At 40.3% G+C, this 17980-nt stretch overlaps 1 protein-coding gene and 1 non-coding gene across 2 annotated transcripts in view; one reads left to right on the top strand and one right to left on the bottom strand.

Annotated features, from left to right (window-relative positions):
• Positions 1-17980, top strand: part of LOC126425154 (centrosomal protein of 164 kDa) — a 688023-nt gene that overhangs the window by 469085 nt on the left and 200958 nt on the right. The window contains exon 3 of the mRNA XM_050088105.1: positions 6457-6587. Within this exon, the coding sequence (XP_049944062.1) occupies positions 6457-6587 (131 nt within the window). The remainder of the gene's footprint in view (positions 1-6456; positions 6588-17980) is intronic.
• Positions 6154-6226, bottom strand: Trnag-acc (transfer RNA glycine (anticodon ACC)). The gene has a single exon. It is a non-coding gene; the product is annotated as a tRNA-Gly (tRNA).

Raw genomic sequence — 17980 nt, 5'->3', positions numbered from 1 at the left:
TGCTTCATTGTAACTACGTAAGAGCCAAACGAATTTACAGAAAGCAAGTGGAGGAAGGCAAAAAAGAGATACAATGACAGGATCATTAAAGAAGCTCACAATCTATGTAAAGCAGCTTGGAATCTGGTAAACGAGTGCAGAAAAAAGCCCACCTCAGTTTTAAATTCCGGTGGTCCTGACGCCTTCAATCAGTACTTTGTTAGGATAGTGAAAGATACTATTAATGAAATACCTGACTCAGGCTTAGTCCCCACAAGTCACATGAGAAACATAACCAGTAGCACTTTTGAAAGCTTGAAGGAAGTGCACTCTAATGATATCGTAAAAATAGTTAAGTCATACAAGAACTCAGAGAGCGAAGATATCTATGGTATGTCTTGCACAATTATTTTATAGCGCTTGCTCAACCATTATCTATAGCAATTAACAAATGCTTATCCTCTGGTGTCTTCCCAAAATTTCTTAAACTAGCACGGACAGCACCAGTCTACATAAAAGGTGACCCATGTGAAGTGTCCAGCTACAGACCAATTTCTATCATTCCTATTCTAGCTAAAGTTATGGAGTCTGTTATGAAACTCCAGTTACAGAATTATTTTGAAGTAAATAAGCTCTTCCAGGACACGCAGCATGGTTTTCGCAAGGGAAAGTCAACATTTACGGCAGCACTGGACTTAACCAGAAAAATAAGACAAACTCTCGAAGACAGAGAAAGTTTGGCACTGACACTCTGTGATTTTAGCAAGGCATTTGACTGTGTTTCCCACAAGATACTGCACAATCAATTGAAGTGTTACGGTGTCGCAGGTGTTGTTCTGGCAACTTTTCAGTCTTGTCTGGAAAACTGGAGACAAGTGGTATCAATTCATCACAAGAACAAAAGCTGGAACATGGAGTACCCCAAAGGTCCATCATAGGGCCTCTCGTGTTCGTTATTTATGTCAATGATATGGGTTATAACAGCAATATGTTACAGTTTGCTGATGACACCACCCTTTTTGCCAATGTAAGAACTGCTGCAGATGTACTCTTCCAAAACATTAAAGAATGGTTCATCAAAAATAAAATGAAAATGAATGAAGAAAAAACACATCATCTGATGCGCACCCTTAACAACATCGGATGCCATGATAATATGGAGGCTGTCAAACTGTTGGGTTTCATTATAGACAGGAAACTAACAATGAACGAACACACAGTGTACCTGTGCTCCAAGCTCTCCCGTGTAATATACCTTCTGAGGAGGTTAAATGGTGTATTAAGTGACCAATATCTCATAACAGTATATTATGCCCTATTCCATAGCCATATCAATTATGGCCTACTGTTATGGGGACATTCTACAGGTTGTAAGGATGTGTTAATTCTACAGAAAAAAGCTCTCAGAATAATCACATCAAGCAAAAGACAGGAGCACTGCAGGCCTATATTCAAGCAGCATTTAAAAAAAAAATGTATATATATAATTAATCTTGACGCAGTCTGTCCAGTCATGGCTGGTAAACGACACAGCTCTACTAATAAAGTAATAATAAAGTTATGAAACATGCTTTTAAAGGATAATCACAGGAAACAGATGTTGGGCTTGCAGCTGCGACATTGAGACATAGCTCATATCATTGCAGTCAGTTGCCAAAGAAACTCTACCCAAAAACAATTTCCATACTTGAACCAATATCAAAATGATGCGCTGAGTTTTTTTTAGACGTCGATGGTAATGTGTGTTTCAAAACAGTTGACCGTAATTATCATGTAAGCACTTTGAAAAGGTTTCTTGAGAAATTACCCACAAAGAAATAACAGGACAGCATCATTACAAGTAGTAGTGTACAACACTGTTGCTACAGATATAAATCACTATTTCATATAAAAAAACAATGCATTCCTGTAAATATCAAGCTACCCTTTGGGTATCTATAATACCAGTGATGGAATCCATAATGAAAGATCAGCTATTAAGTTATTTGAAGGAAATAACCTCTTTTATCATACACTGCGCGGCTTTTGGAAGCGCAAGTCAGCTACGACAGCAGTACTTATTTCCAAATGTAAGTCAGGGATTTAAAGATAAGGACAACAGCACGGGTACTCGATGGCCTTCGTAAGGCATTTGGTCGCACCTGCATAAGGCCCTGCTCAGCAAGCTAAAATCATGTGGTACTGGGAAAAGCTATTCTACAGACGCTCAAATCCTAACTAAATAACAGACGACACATTATATCAGTGCAAGGTGCAGACTCATGTGAAATGAAGTCAGACTCATGTGAAATGAAGTTAAATCACAGTGTGCCACAGGGATCTGTAATAGTTCCCCTGTTGTTCTAAATTTTCGTTATTAACATAGGCTCCAATGGGCTCACCTTGCAGTTCGCAGATGATGCAGCTTTGTTTTCAAAAGGGGTGAATTCAGCAAGCAGGAGTCCTGAAAATTCCTGGCAGATTAGAACTGTGTGCCGGACTGAGACTTGAACTCGAGAGATTTGCCTTTCACAGGGAAGGACTCTATCGCCTGAGCTACCCGAGCACAACTCACGACCCATCCACACATCTTTACTTCCACCAGTATGTCATCTCCTACCTTCCAAACTTCGCAGAAGTTCTTCTGTGAAATCTGCAGGAATAGTACTTCTGGAAGAAAGGATATAGCAGAGATATAGCGTAGCCACAGCCTGGGGGAAGTTTCCAGAATGAAATTTTCACTTTGCAGCAAGAGTGTGTGTGGTGATATGACACTTCCTGGCAACCAGGGGCGCCCGCATGAGACATAAAAACACATACTGGCTGAAGACTGTCATAATTCCTAACTGCTTGAATATAGGCCTGCAGTGCTCCTGTCTTTTGCTTGATGTGATTATTCGGAGAGCTTTTTTCTGTAGAATTAGCACATCCTTACAACCTACAGAATGTCCCCAAAACAGTAGGCCATAATTGATGTGGCTATGGAATAGGGCATAATATACTGTTATGAGATACTGGTCAGTCAATACACCTTTTAACCTCCTCAGAAGGTATATTACACGGGAGAGCTTGCAGCACAGGTACACTGTGTGTTCGTTCATTGTTAGTTTCCTGTCTATCATGAAGCCCAAGAGTTTGACAGCCTCCATATTATCATGGCATCCGATGTTGTTAATGGTGCATATCAGATGATGTGGGGGCAGTTGCCCCTAGTGAGAATTCATTCAGTTTACGAATATAAAAAATACCTGTAACTTTAGGGCTCAGTTTTGTATGATTTAAAATACCTGTAAAATTACCACTAAAATAACCGGAAAATATCGATAAAATGATATAAAACATATGTAAACAGAATTGCAGGATGAACTAGACCAATGAAAAACTTTAAAGGAGAATCGAACTAAAATTAAAAAATGATGATAAATTTAAAAATTGTGTTTTTCTTTAAGAAATCTCGTTCGTTGAAGATGTGCAAAATTGTTATATATCCCTCTTACAGCTATTGCCTACGAAGTATCTTTATTTTTATTTCTACACCCACACGTAGAAATTAACAACAGCAAGTGAGGCAAGAATGGGAATAATCAGATGAACCAGCAGTTTATTGTTAACTTTTACAAATGCATTCTTGAGCAACATTTAGCCGTTTTTCCTGAAGGCACGCCCATTGTTCGTTCTTTACATAATAAAAGAATCAGTCATAAAGGGACGTTAAACACAAACGTAAAGAAATGATATCTTCCTTGAAAAATAATCTACGATACAGTATCTATATGACGAAAAATACAAAATTAAAGATAGATATCTATAGCCGGAATATTCGAGATTTTAGTAACTGTAAACAATGCATATCTGATAAGGAAATACCGTTTACATGTTAACAAACTCTGGGCATTACTAATAAACTATAATGAAGTAAAGCGAATCTGCCGATCGACAAACTACTACATGTATACGTGGTCCCATTAAGAATAGTACCCATGGTGAGAGTTCCATCTCGAAAATATTGACTTATAGGCTACTAAAATGTCAGCCTCTCTGTTCCCACCTCACTAGGTTCCAACCTCTCATAAACCTCAACTGGCAACACAATACAGTTGCACAACAAAACACACTCGGCAAAATTTTATTCTTTCAAAGTTCAAATAATGGTTAACAACTGTCAGACGCTAATTTAAATTAGCGTATTGTATTATGTTCCATTTCGTTTGCTGAAGAAGTGTTCGAGGGTACTTGCCTGTAGAAGTAGGCAATATTCGTCATTGGTACTACTGTCAACGAACGTGATCTAGCAGGGTGTGGCGTGAGCTACCTTCATTTCCGGAACGTTCTAGATGAGTCTTGCTATGTTCTAATAGGAACATATCGCATAAATATTTCCACATCCATCGCAAGAAACCGCTCAAAACGATTGCGCGAAACTCAAAGTCACTGGCTTGCGGTCTAATGGACACCGCGCTGTTTCATTGTTGAACCAACACCCTTCCCTCCCTCCCACCACTGTGATACGATTTCAGCTTCTGTTCTTTAGTCATCGCTCAGCTCGGTTCGGCATCGCATTGCGTTAAGGGTTGTGTAAATTCATTGTTTTTTATGTTCATAACTCTGGCATGGTACTAAAAGTGCATCAGTATTTCTAAATTGCATATAAGGGGAAAACATCTGGCTTACCATGAAACGACAAATGCTCTTCAGAAAACAATAGTCATTCAGTAAGCATAGTAGAATGCGTAGGCCTATTCCAAAATAGAGCTGTATCACATGAAAGAATCATTCTTAGTTAGTACACTACGCAGCTGCAGAACACTATTGTTAAGTGCATAAAAGAAGCTTTCACAGTAATGTAAGTGAATTTGACCACGTTTACACAGTTGAGTGTAGTCAACCGTTTTTTTCCGTACTGTTAATTTAAATCCAACTGCGTTCACTGCATGAGCAGTGTTTTTAAGCGCTTAAACAATTATTAGTGATAAGAAAACAATTTATTGGCAGAATACGGTTCAGAAATATAAAATCTGGGAATATATATAGAGACAAAAACCTGTGGGCGCCCCTGCTGTCAACTTAAACTGTCTCCTGGAGCGAGACTCGAACTCAGGACCTTTGCTTCACGTGGGCATGTTTTCTGCTGACTGAGCTATCCAAGTGCAACTTGCAACTTGCCCTCACAGCTTTACTTCCGCCAGTACCGCGTCTCCTGTCTCCCAAACTTTACAAAATTTCTCCTGCAAAACTTGCAACTGTGAGAACAAGTCATGATTCGTGCTTTGGTGGCCCACTCATCAGAGCACTTGTCTGTGAAAGGCAAAGGTCCCGAGTTCGACCTCAGTGCTGACATGTAAGTACAGGATTGCTTGCCATCAAGGGCAACAAATCAGAGCATAGAGTGCTGCAAAGGTGCCACAGGTGACAACCAAAGAGGACCTGCTGTGAAAAGAAATGGCACGCTAGACCATCACTCCCAGTTGTCGGGCAGTGTGGCAGGCGACAGTCGGGTTGGTATTCCACTGTTGTCCAGGGCATCTCAAGACAAGTCTGCTGATCATCAGGGACTCATTACTGAAGATAGTTATACTCCCGTTAACGAGATTTCAGGCCAAAGACATATCTAGAGATGCCCCAGACAGCAATGGTATACCAACCCGACTGTGACGTGCCATACGGTGTGCCATTTCTTTTCATAGGAGCACCACTTTGGTTGTCACTCACAGCACACTTTCAACACAGTAGTATGACGACGATATTTTATGCCCCGTTTTGTTATGCATCGTGACAAGCCATCCTGAGCTTCCACTTCGGCGAGACAATGCCTACCTGGACACAACGGGAATTTCTACTGTTTGTCTCTGTGCTTGCCAAACTCTACATTGGCTAGCAAGAATATTTGGAGAATTATGTGCAGGGCCATCCAACCAGCTCTAGATTTAGTCGATGTAACGCACTGATTCGACAGAATTTGGTACGGTGTCCATCGTAAGGTCTACAGATTTCGGTCCCATTTACATAATTCCTTTTTGTTGCATAATGTTTTTGTCTTAGAGTGTTTAGTGTGTTTTGCTGTCAAATGAAATGATAGTATGGCATTTATTGTCTGGGATATCCCCTTCGGGGTTCGGCCGCCGTATTGCAAGTCTTTTTAGTTGACGCCATTTCGGCGACTTGCGTGTCAATGATGATGAAGGACACACAACGCCCAGTCCCCTGCCGGGAATCGAACCCGGACCCCCTTGCGTGGTAGGCAGTAACGCTACCACTGTGCTACAGAGGCGGTTTGCTTTCCTGTACTAAGTAAGTATGAAGTCTAGTGTTCATTATGTTCTTGAAAAATTTTGAAAATATTGGCAGTAATTTGATGGGATGGTAGTTCTTTTCCAGTTTTCTGCCCCCTATTTTGTGCTAATAAAGTTGATGTGTGAAGTAGAACAAGAGAGTATTTTTTGGATTGCTTCAGATGTGCGCTGTTTCACACACCCGGTTACCTTTTTGTCACTGTTTCAGTTACGACGAGGAGTTGCAGTCGTGGTACTACTTCAACTTCAAGACCGGCGAGTCTCGGTGGGAGCACCCGCTGGACGACGTGTATCGCCGGTTGGTGGTGAAGGGCCGCTCGGAGAGCATCAGCTCTGCAGGTCAGTGCGCCCGGCCTGCAGCTGCGGTAGAAGCCGCCTCAGGTACGTAGCAGCACTCTCCACGGCTTTTGCTCCACCTAACACCTCTGTGCAAGCTGCCTTGTTTCACCACTAGTCGTCTCACACAGAGTTTATTTGGGTACACTGGAGAGTTCTGTCTATTATGTGCAGTATTTCAGTGACATGCTTTATCATCCAACAGTGGAAACTCCTGGATGTAAAAATAACAGTGCAAATTTGGATAGATTTCTACTCACCATGCAGAAGATGTGTTGAACAGCAGACAGGCACAGTTAAGAGTAGACCGTGCTATTGGACACAGTCCTCCTCCGAATACAGAAAACACACACACACATTCATGCTTGCACAGCTGACACACACATAATGAGTCATTGAGGTGTAACATATTATTCATACAATGAGATGTTCAGTGTCCTTGATATCCGTTGACTAACAAAATATATTGGTTGGTTAATGTAGTTGGTAAGTAGGAAGTACCTCACTTTTGGGAGGTTTTTTGATGCTTTGTGTAGACTGGAATCATACTGATGTGCTGTTGGTGATACGGGCTGCAGACTGGCACTTCTACGTGCTGGGTGGAGTCGTTTGCTTCGTGGGGTATGAGAAGTTACAGTTATACATACATTGAGTTCAACTTCTCAGAGTGTTCCACTGGAACAAGGAAAATCTCTTTTAGCATCTAGGAGGCAATGGATCAAAATCCACAGGGAAAAGCAGTGTCATTGTTCAAGGGTACTGAATAGGAGGACCCTGGCAGCATCAGTAGTGTATGATAACTGCAAGAAAAGGTAAGAGAAGCAGGAAACCTGGCAAGGTACAGAAGTTACAGATTGACTGTTTCAATGGCTTATTGCCAACACTCCCATTAGGGAAATAAAGACAAAGGAAACGTTCCATCATATCTGGGCACAGTTGTGTATCAGTACCAACAAGCATCAAATATGTTCAAAGTGTAGTATGTTCTTTAATTTGAAAGTGATTAATATTTCAGGCCAATCACATGAAGCAGGTAGGAGTAAAGAGTTCTACATGCTGTATGTAAAGGATGATCAAACAGTGGGTTTCTCATTCAGAAACTGCATTTGGATGTTGGGTGTTTGTCACAAGACTGTGATATGCCTCGTGTATGAAGAAGAAACTGTACTAACACTTGTCCGAATTTGACATCAGCAGCATTGTGCCATATCGAGAGCAGTTTATCGTTTCTCAATACAGATGCTCGTGTCAGTAGGGATCCGTCAGCTATCGTGCAACTACAGAATCTTTGACTTCAGGAGGGCTGTACTCAAAGTCATGCAGTGAGTGGCCCCACATCTGTAGTGCCCGAGAGGAGAGACGTGTTGTTCAGCTGCGAAGGATTGTACAGCCACGACCTGTACCTGACTTGTATGCAGCATGACAAGTATGCTCATGGACAATGTATCGACACCTGGTGCAGTGCAAACTGTCAGCAGAGCGAACATTGTTGCAGATCCCATCAGCACATCACCATTGGTGCAATTGATGGCAATACTGGACATGGGAGTGGCACCATGTTGTTGTTTTGCACACAGCTTCACGATCCATGTATCCACATGTGGTAATTCTGAGGAGAACAAACAGAAACCCACGGCTTTCCTCTGTCAGAGGGGTAATGGTATGTACTGCTATAGGGGCGTACAACTTAAATCACCCCTGATTCGGGATGGTAGCCATTACATTTCTGTTGTGTTAAGACCAGCACCTATGCCCTAGCTTTAAGGTGTACGTGATCTCGTGTTTTAGCAATATAACACAAGACTGCCTGTTGCCCTTGCTGTCCTGACCTACCTCAATACAGAGGGTTTCTGGCTGTTGCCCTGGCCAGCAGTTCTCTGTCTCTTTGACCAACTGAAAATATCAGGACACAGGTTTCCTAGTGACTGGCACACCACCACTCGCCAGCTGTTACGCTTGACGAACACTGGCACATAGTAGTGCAGCATGAAATGACATACCCGTATCTGTCATCTGAGCTCACGTCGACTCCATGCCCGTCGAGATTAGCACCACTGTTGATGTCACAGGTGGTGCCTCTGTAAACTAGTTTTTGCACCCTGTGTCTTCTCAAATCACCTACACAGTTCATGATGTCTCATTCCTAATATACTACATACACACAATAAGTAAAATTTCACTATTTGCTGTCCTTCCTCGTATTGTAATTTTCGTGGCACAATTGCTGTTAGTATCTGTCAGGCGTTCTGTAGAGTGACAAATGCCACATAATATGAGTGAGTAAGTGACTGCTTTAAATTTGAACTAGACCACATAATTAACTATGGTAAAGTTGTAATTTGATATTTTTTTTATAAGTTCTTGTCTATGTTACTGCACAGCTATTCCACCATTTCATCATTAGAGTCGTAAAAAGTGCTAATGTCCAGTTGAGAGATCCAAGGCTGTTTATTACGCGTGGAGGGAGGAGGAATAACAAAAGTCAGTGAAGTAAATGCAGATGACTCATCTAGATAATATGTTTCTCATTTGAGATTCTCATTAGAACTGTCTTTTACTTATTCTGCAAAAGAAGAAGAAAGAACTCTGCCTTTTTATGTACACTAACTAACATTTTTGCAATAAACAAAATCAAAGTTGATTCTGATTTGGAGTTTACACAGTGCTCATGGGGCAGGGTTCAATGTCTGTGGCTGACCTGAGCACTTACAGTTACTTGGGGAGATACCTCGGCATATGAAACAAAAATTTTGTATACACTGGCAAAAGAAATCGCTACACCGAGAAGGAGTTGTGGAACATAAACAAAAGTTGGTAGGTTTGTTTCTCCATTTGAAGGATGACGTCTGTTCAAATTTCACACCACTCGCATAAGAGTGGGATTAGTAGTGCCATTATGAATTATGAGGGAGTAAATCAGGTTTGCTTTAAATACACAATGTAATGGTCATGAGCGTTAGTTACTTCTGAGACTGGACACGGTGAGTTGATTTTAGTCGAGAATGCCTTTAAGGCGACATAGATGCCATCATTAGCAGCTCACTGAGTTTGAATGAGGTTGTGTAATAGGGCTACGAGAAGCTGGATATTCCTTCTGAGAAAGACTTGGCAAGAGTGTAGCCACTGTATATGACTGCTGGTAGTGGTGGTCACGAGAACGTACGGTCACAAGAAGATCGGGCTCCGGACACCCATCTGACATTACTCAGATGGAAGACCATTGTGTTCAGCATATGGCTGTGTCCCATTGTTCCACATCCGCGACAGCAATTTGAGCCGCAGTCGGCACCACAGTGACACAGCGAACTGTTACAAATCAATTACTTCTAGGACAGTTCTGAGCCAGATGACCTGAAGCGCACATTTCACTGACCCCAATCCACTGCCATTTGTGAATTCAGTTGTGTCATTGGAGGGCAACATGGGTCTGTTGTGTTTTTTGATGAAAGCTAATCCTGCATCGTTACCAGTGATGGCTGTGTGTTGGTTAGGAGGAGGCTAGTGTCTTGTGTCTGGACACACTGTACCTAAACCTGCTGTCATAGTCTGAGGAGAAATTTCATGCGACAGCACCCTGGCTGCAAAATTGTGCATCAGTTTGGTGATTCGACCTGTTGCGCTTACCATTCATTAACAGCATTCCTGGGGGTGTTTTCCAACAGGATAACACTCACTCACATATCCCTGTTGTAACCCAACATGATCTACAGAGTGTCGACAAGTTGTCTTGCCATGCTCCATCACCAGATCTGTCTCCAATCGAGCACGAATGGGATATCATTGTATGACAACCCCAGTGTCATCCACAACCAGCATTGACCTTCCGTGTATTGACTGACCAATCATAACAGGCATGGGAGTCTCTCCCACAAACTGACATACACCATCTGTACAACACAGTGCATACATGTTTGCATGCTTTCATTGAAAATTCTGATGGTTACACGAGTTATTAATGTACCGGCATTTCACATTTGCAATGGCTTATCTTGCGCTTATATTAACATGTGATCCTGCAATGTTAATCTCTTAAATATGTTATATCTAAAAACAAAGATGATGTGACTTACCAAACGAAAGCATTGGCAGGTCGATAGACACACAAACAAACACAAACATACACACAAAATTTTGTGTGTATGTTTGTGTTTGTTTGTGTGTCTATCGACCTGCCAACGCTTTCGTTTGGTAAGTCACATCATCTTTGTTTTTAGATATATTTTTCCACCTGGAATGTTTCCCTCTATTATATTCATATCTTAAATATGTTACCTAGACAAATGGATTTCCAGAATTTCATTACTCTAGATTAATCATTTTTTGGTGTTGTGTTTTGCTTTCCATCATTATATACTGACAGACATGCAAAAATAATCAATTATTATTTATTTTTCCATATTAAGTTTACTGGACATAAAAGGTACTTTTCGCCAAATGTGTTTTGCTTTTTATTTATAAAGCATCTTCTGGAAATGTGGATACATAAAGCATCTGTTGCGTAAAACAGTATTTTTTTATAAAATTGACTTGTAATTTTCTTACTGTATGTTTGCCTCTTATTTATATGTTCTGCAAACCACCGCTTTTTCCTTCTTTGTTAATGGATATTGAGGTCAAAATTTTTTGCTGTTTTGTATTCCACTTTTTCTGCTGCTGCATATATGTTATTTCCATTTCTCCTTGCTTTTTTAAAACTTCAAGAGAGGAAAGTATTGTAGTTTTATGTGTTCTGCACCCAGCACAATGTTTGTGTTTGTTTCTTTTCTGTGTAGGTTTTACATGTTGCAATATGAGAATACAAATTTGTTATTGTGTGTGTGTGTGTGTGGGGGGGGATTGATGCAAGTGTAAATTAGTGATGATGTCTCAAATGTTCATCAAAGATGTTAGTTCAAGGGGGGGGGGGGGGGTAGTGGTTCAGGTTTTGTGAGGGGGGGATGGGGGAAAGCAACTGGAAGGAGATAGTAGTCATGAACAGGAACTAATGGGGTGAGAGAGGGAGGGGGGAGGTTAGTGAGTGGATGATGCAGGTAGAGGTGTGGTGATGTGTCTGTATTGAAATGGTCTATTAATTTAAAAATTGCTTGGTTTGCCATGTTGGCCAGATCACTTATGAGTTGTTTTTTTTCTGTTATGGTTTCTGTATATAAAATAAGGAGGTATTTCTTGTTGTTTATCCTTATTATTTCCATGTCTGTGTCTATGGTGCTAATTTTATGTTGGTGTTGGTGTAAGTGTTTGGTACAATTGAGTGATTTATCCTGTACTACCATGCTCTTACATGTTCTTTATATCTGATTTTAAATGTTCTCATGGCTTCTGGTTTTAAATGTTCTCATGGCTTAAACCACATTTCTTTTATCATATATATATATTACATTTTAGTTGGTATATGCCTGATTCCTGATATACATCTGTTTTCTCTGTTGCTTTTGTAAAATATTTTTGACTTGAATTATTGGTTTGCAAAGAAGCGTACAAAAATAGATTTCCCTCAGATTGACCTTGCTCATCATATCACTGTATCAAACAAAATCAATTGTTTGTCACATCTTTGTTTTACTCCTGCTAATTTTGCAATGAATATAGCAATTTAGTTACATGAATTTTGATTATGCTTCACCACTACTGGCACCTGAACAGTTTGTAATATGTTTGTTGCCTCATACGTAGCATACTCACCAAGATACTGAGTTGATGTCATCATACCCCTTCTGCAATCAAAATGCCAGTTGCATTTAATTAATAGTGATGTTAACTTTACAGGTGTTTGTAAGACTTGAGACTCTGCCGAGAAGCAGAAAGGCCAAAAGCAGGTTTACATGATATTAGGGAACAACAGTTTTGCCATCCACCAAGACACCAGTTGCTGTTTGGGATAGGGGATGGCATACAGAGTACCTATGATATTCCCTGAGCAATTAGGGTTGAACACCATCATTCGGAGCACAGGAAAGCGAAGTGAAAAAGGGGGGGGGGGGGGGGGGGTTGGGGGCAGATGCATCTCAAATAAAGTAACTTTGTGATTGGCAAATTTCAGTGGCAGGGGACTTGCCAACATGCAGGTAGCCACCCTTGACGCAGCTCTGCACATATCTATATGTACATCTGTACTGTGCAAACCACTCTGAAGTGCATGGCAGAAGGAATTTTACACTTTATACGGAAGAGTATTATGCTCTTCTTCTAGTAGCAAATAACATAGGTCGCTGAAGGGGTGACGTGTTCATAGTGATTTGAAAAATGTGCAAGTCACTCTTGTTTTCTAGAAGGGCAGTCCAACAGATGCATTGAGCTATAGACATGTCTCTATCATGTCAATAAGTTAAACAATTTTGGAATAAGAAATACACTAGCAGGTTATGACGTAAATGGAGGACGAAAATTTCCTCTGTAGGGATCAACAATGTGATCATGGATTTCACTAAATACCTCGTTCTGCATCCATCTGATGGCATCATCCACGGCTTTCAGAATATCATGTGGGGAAAGTGCAACATCTCTTTCATGTGATTGATGATTTTGGAATCCACACTGAGGGGAATGGAAGATGTTATTATCTTTGAGACACTTCATCATATTTGAGCTCATAATATGTTTGAATATTGTACAACAAATTGATGTTGAGGATATTGGGCAGTAGTTTTGTGAATCACTTCTGCTGCCATTCTTGTCATTGGGTGTGACCCATGCTTTCTTTCAACTACTGGGCGTAGTTCTTTTTTCCCAATCAAATGAAATTGTTTTATTGCATTGACGGCCATGAGTCTCCACCTGGGGAAGCTAGGCCCCCAAGTTGCAAGTTTTTTCAGCTGACACCACATTGGGCAACTTGGGTATCGATGATAATGAAGAGACGGCAAGGACAACAAAGCACCCAGTCCCCAAGTGGAGAAAATCTCCAATCTGGCTGGGAATCAAACTAGGGCCCACTGCATGGCAGTCAGATGTGCTGACCACTCAGTGAAGGGGCAGCCTTTGTTTGATGGATGTGTGGTATATTATACTTAAAAGAGGAGCTAACTCAGTTGCAAATTCTGTGTGTAATTTGTGTGGGATTCAGTTGGGCTCTGGGGCTTTGTTGAATTTTAGCAATTTAGCACTCTGGACTGAGCAGCCAGAGATAGGGATCGTGTACGTGTGTGTGTGATGTGTGTGTGTTTTTCTTTTCTGATGAAGGCTTTAGCCAAAAGCTCAAAATCTGTAACAGGCTTTTTGTTGTGCCTGCCTGCAACTCAGCATGTTTAAGGTGTATAGTAATCTATCCTGATGGGTCCTGTGTTATGCAGCAGAAGTTTAGGTATGTCCTTTTATCCTCAATTTTTAGCAAAGCCTGTCAACAATTTTCTGGGAACTCAATTTTTCTAATTGAAGTATTTCATTAACTAACAAGTTATTCTAGTACAAGTACATATTATTTGGAAGCAGAACAATCAGAGCTACCAGACAGCAGCACTGGATGTTTGAAAGGATTTTATTCTAATATTTGAACATTCTGGACACTGGCCATTTTGGATAAAGGTAACTTTTTTATATATTGTAACAAAAGATAAGATGTTGATAAGAAAGAAGAGATTGAGGGCTTTCAGATAAGGTATGTTATCTGAATGTTATCTGTTCCATATTTAATTGGCGTTTGTAGTGACATCTCATGTCAGTGCTGGGAGGGTATCATTATTTAATTGCATCTGTGTTTGATTCAGTGGAAGTAGAAAGCTGAAGTTGTCACTACTGTGCTGCTGAAAAAACTTTCATTATATAAACCAAGCAGCACTGCATCATATGCTGAAGTATCTTATCAGGAAACCTTTTACTTTTTGCATAAAAACTTAAAAGCCAGAGATTCTGGATTCACATGTTTATTCACTGTGCAGTTGTTCACGAACAGTTGCTTACAATACTTTGAAGTTAAGAAACTTGTTGTAATGGCGACCGGAACAATCGCGGGGTTGTCGTGACAGAAACGCGGCGGGACCCGCGGAGCGGCCCATGAACAACAACACAACGGTAGAAGATGGACACGACCAACGAAGGACCTTACAACACAAAACAAGAACAGAGTCACAAACCAAACAAGACAACCACGTCCACTCGTAAAGCAACACAAAAGTCAATACGCTGTCTAATGCGAGGCGATATGTTCGGGGACACATGTGAGGTTAGACTGGCAGGCTGAGCGACAGGCATGCACTTAAGTACTTGATTGGGGATGCTGCTATTGGCCGCTGCAACCACGTGTTCCACTGTGGCGCCCTCACTCTAAATGCGGGCCAGGAGGCGCGCGCCGCCACAGATTACGGCGCGATGGTACAGAGACCTCTATGGGTCTTCGACATCCATGACGTCTGGCAGGGATTCAAATTCCGCTGTGCGCGGTACCAGAAAACTCACTGCCCATTGTCCAAAGAACATGCAGTGAATTATGAATGTGAGCTGTGATTGGAAAACTAAGGGAAGCAGAAATTGATAGTCTGAAATTGTTAAAGTAAGCCCCACAGCTGTCTATAGAAGTCTTTCAAAATCTTTTGTAGTCATTTTCACGGAATTCCTGAATCCTGTTCCATCCTCTGTTTTTAAGGTGTGAGGAAGATCTTACCATGTCCGTTTTTAAGAAGCCGACAATTTCACCAATGTTTATGAGCACTGGTACTTTCCAGTTGGTGTGCTTCAGATTATAAGCTGCACATGAAATGTAGGTTAATTTCAAAGTGTCCAAATAAATAATATCCAATTATTAAACATAGGTTTCCGTTGTGATTTGCCAACTTCTGAGTTATGAGACTTCTTCAAAGAATACTCCTGTTTCCTGGGATGTTCTTCAGGCTTAATACTGAGGTGTTGTCCGTGTGACTGGACAATGTTGCTACACAGATGACTCCTTCATTAGTGGTAGCTAATTTTTTTCTTTTCTCAGTATAATTTACTACCTTTGTAATATTCATGTTGTAATGATACTACTGGGCAGCTGTGTTTGATTAGCCTACATTCCTTCATAATTTGTACTCTGGAAGTACATATAAAAATGAAATTTCTGCATCACAAAAGTGTTGGAAATGAAATCAGAAGTCCTATTAATTTATGGAATTTTTTTCTCACATAAATAGTGCAAAACGTCAGTAGTTTCCGTCATAGTCTAGAAGGAACACTAACCTCAGTTTCAGAGCAGTTATTTATTGGATTTTGTGTCATGCATTGACTTGTGGTGATATGCAGTGAGGCCTAGCAGATGTCATCATCTCTACACACAGCAGCCTTCCCATACCATCAAGCCACTCTGCTCAGCAAGGAGTGTGGAAATAATGACTGTGTGGGGCTTTCTTTATTAACGCAAACATTTCTCAGGAGTTCTTTGCGTTGTGGGCAGTGGAAAGGTCTCAGGCACCAACAAAAGAAATCTTTCTTCCATGGCAGAACATCCTTAGTAATTTGTAAAGATCACTCAAAAACTAATGCCTCTCCCACTTTCTTTTTTTGTCAAGAATTTCAAATGCAGCTACATAAGTTGAAAACCACAACTCTGACGATTAATTTACGATTTTTAAATATAATGTCTGTCTATTTCTACAGTTTTGTCCAGTCTTTTAACAAGAACGTGTATTCCATTGTGGTAAAATGCACACTCCTGCTTCTGAAAATAAAGTGAATCCGCTGACTTGCTTGTTTTAGCATCCCAAACATATAGAAGTCTGATCATGCCAGGTCAGGACTGTATGGGGGATGAGGCAAAACTTCCCATTCCTTTTTCATAATCCCTTCAGTGGTGTGATGACTGATGTTTGGCCTGATGATTGATGTCTAGCCTTGTATTGTCATGCAAAAGGAGAACATCTGCCATAGCCCTTGTTGGACAAAGTCACTGAAGACGTGCTTTAAGCTGTCTGAGGTTTCTGTTGTATTGAACAGAATTTATTGTGTGTCACTGCTCCAAAATATCGACCATAATCGCACCCTCTGAATCCCAGAATACTGTAGCTATAACTTTTACTGCCAATTGCACAATTTTGAACTTCTTCTTCTTTGATGAGTTTCTGTGATGCCATTCCACAGTTCATCTTGCCACGATAAGCTGCGTCAATTAACATGTCACTATGTACCCTGCTCGGAACTAAGTCAGCGGCACCTTGTTCATTCTTGGACACATTGTGAATATTATTCACATACATTTCAGAATCCATGCCACTGTCTGACTTGGGTATCCGAGTTCTCCTCAGCGTTAGAATTGTCTGAATGATAGTCATCACTGCCTTAATCAAACTGCTCTGAAGTCAGCATCACCATTCTTTTACTTCTTTGTGACATATGTGATATCTCTCTGTTAGTAACCATCTGTGAATAATGAGATATTTAATAAGTAAGTAGTGTAACACCAAAAAATACTTTTTTAAGGTAATCTCCATCTATCTCATGGAGGAAAAATCTTACCTTTATAGTAATATCCTAATGTCCGACAATGCGACTGATGTGTGTGCATGAGTGAAACAATACTGTTGTGGAAATGTAACAGTGATGTCTACACAATATCAAGTTCAACTGACAAATGAAATATTATGTCAAATTAACAATGCAGGTGTACCCACTATGTGTTGAGAAATCTTATACATGCCAGTGAGGTGGATGTTATAATACATAATACATCAGAAGACAAAGCATCGTTGTAACATGTACTTTTACATAGACTATCAACTATCTAATACTGGCCAAGTTCAGTATCGATCTGATACAAATGTTAGAGTAAGGCACATTTTACATTCCTGACTCCAAGCTTCAATTTATATATTGTAGGAGTGGCTAACAAGGTATTCTTTTACTTTGTGTATAAATATTTCAGGATTCTCAATTTTCTCCTCATGACCACTGGCAAGTAGTTATAGACTTTATCACCAGAATATAAAACTCCATTCTGAACCTAGAGAGGAATGCAAGATCTATATGGAAATTATTTTTACTACTGGCATTGGGGTTATGAACTGCTGAATTCATGCTAAATTTATTGTTGTTACCAACCAACACAGCAAAAGCAGAATACTCCATATGTGAAGCACTATAGGGAAAAAAGTGCAAGAAAACTACAGTAGCAGCAAAAAGTTGTACAGTAATTCATACATCAGAAAGAGAAACAACAACATTAAATCGCGTGGAAAGTTATAAATAATCATACAGGCACACTTAATAAAGCAAGTAATAAATCAAAATAAAATACAGAAATGATAGTGTTGACAATCCACTTCTAACAGGTAATGCATTTAATCATTATTGTATTAACATAGCTCAAAATCTGACCATGAGTAAATGTAATCCAAACACAAAGGCAGAAACTCCAATACTTGACATAACAATGTATGTATATCCAGTAACACCCAAAGAAGTACAAAGGGCTATCAGTAAATGACTAGTGG

This window comes from Schistocerca serialis, chromosome 10, assembly GCF_023864345.2.
Source record: "Schistocerca serialis cubense isolate TAMUIC-IGC-003099 chromosome 10, iqSchSeri2.2, whole genome shotgun sequence".
NCBI lineage: Eukaryota > Metazoa > Arthropoda > Insecta > Orthoptera > Acrididae > Schistocerca > Schistocerca serialis.
This window is presented reverse-complemented; position numbering and strand designations above follow the sequence as displayed.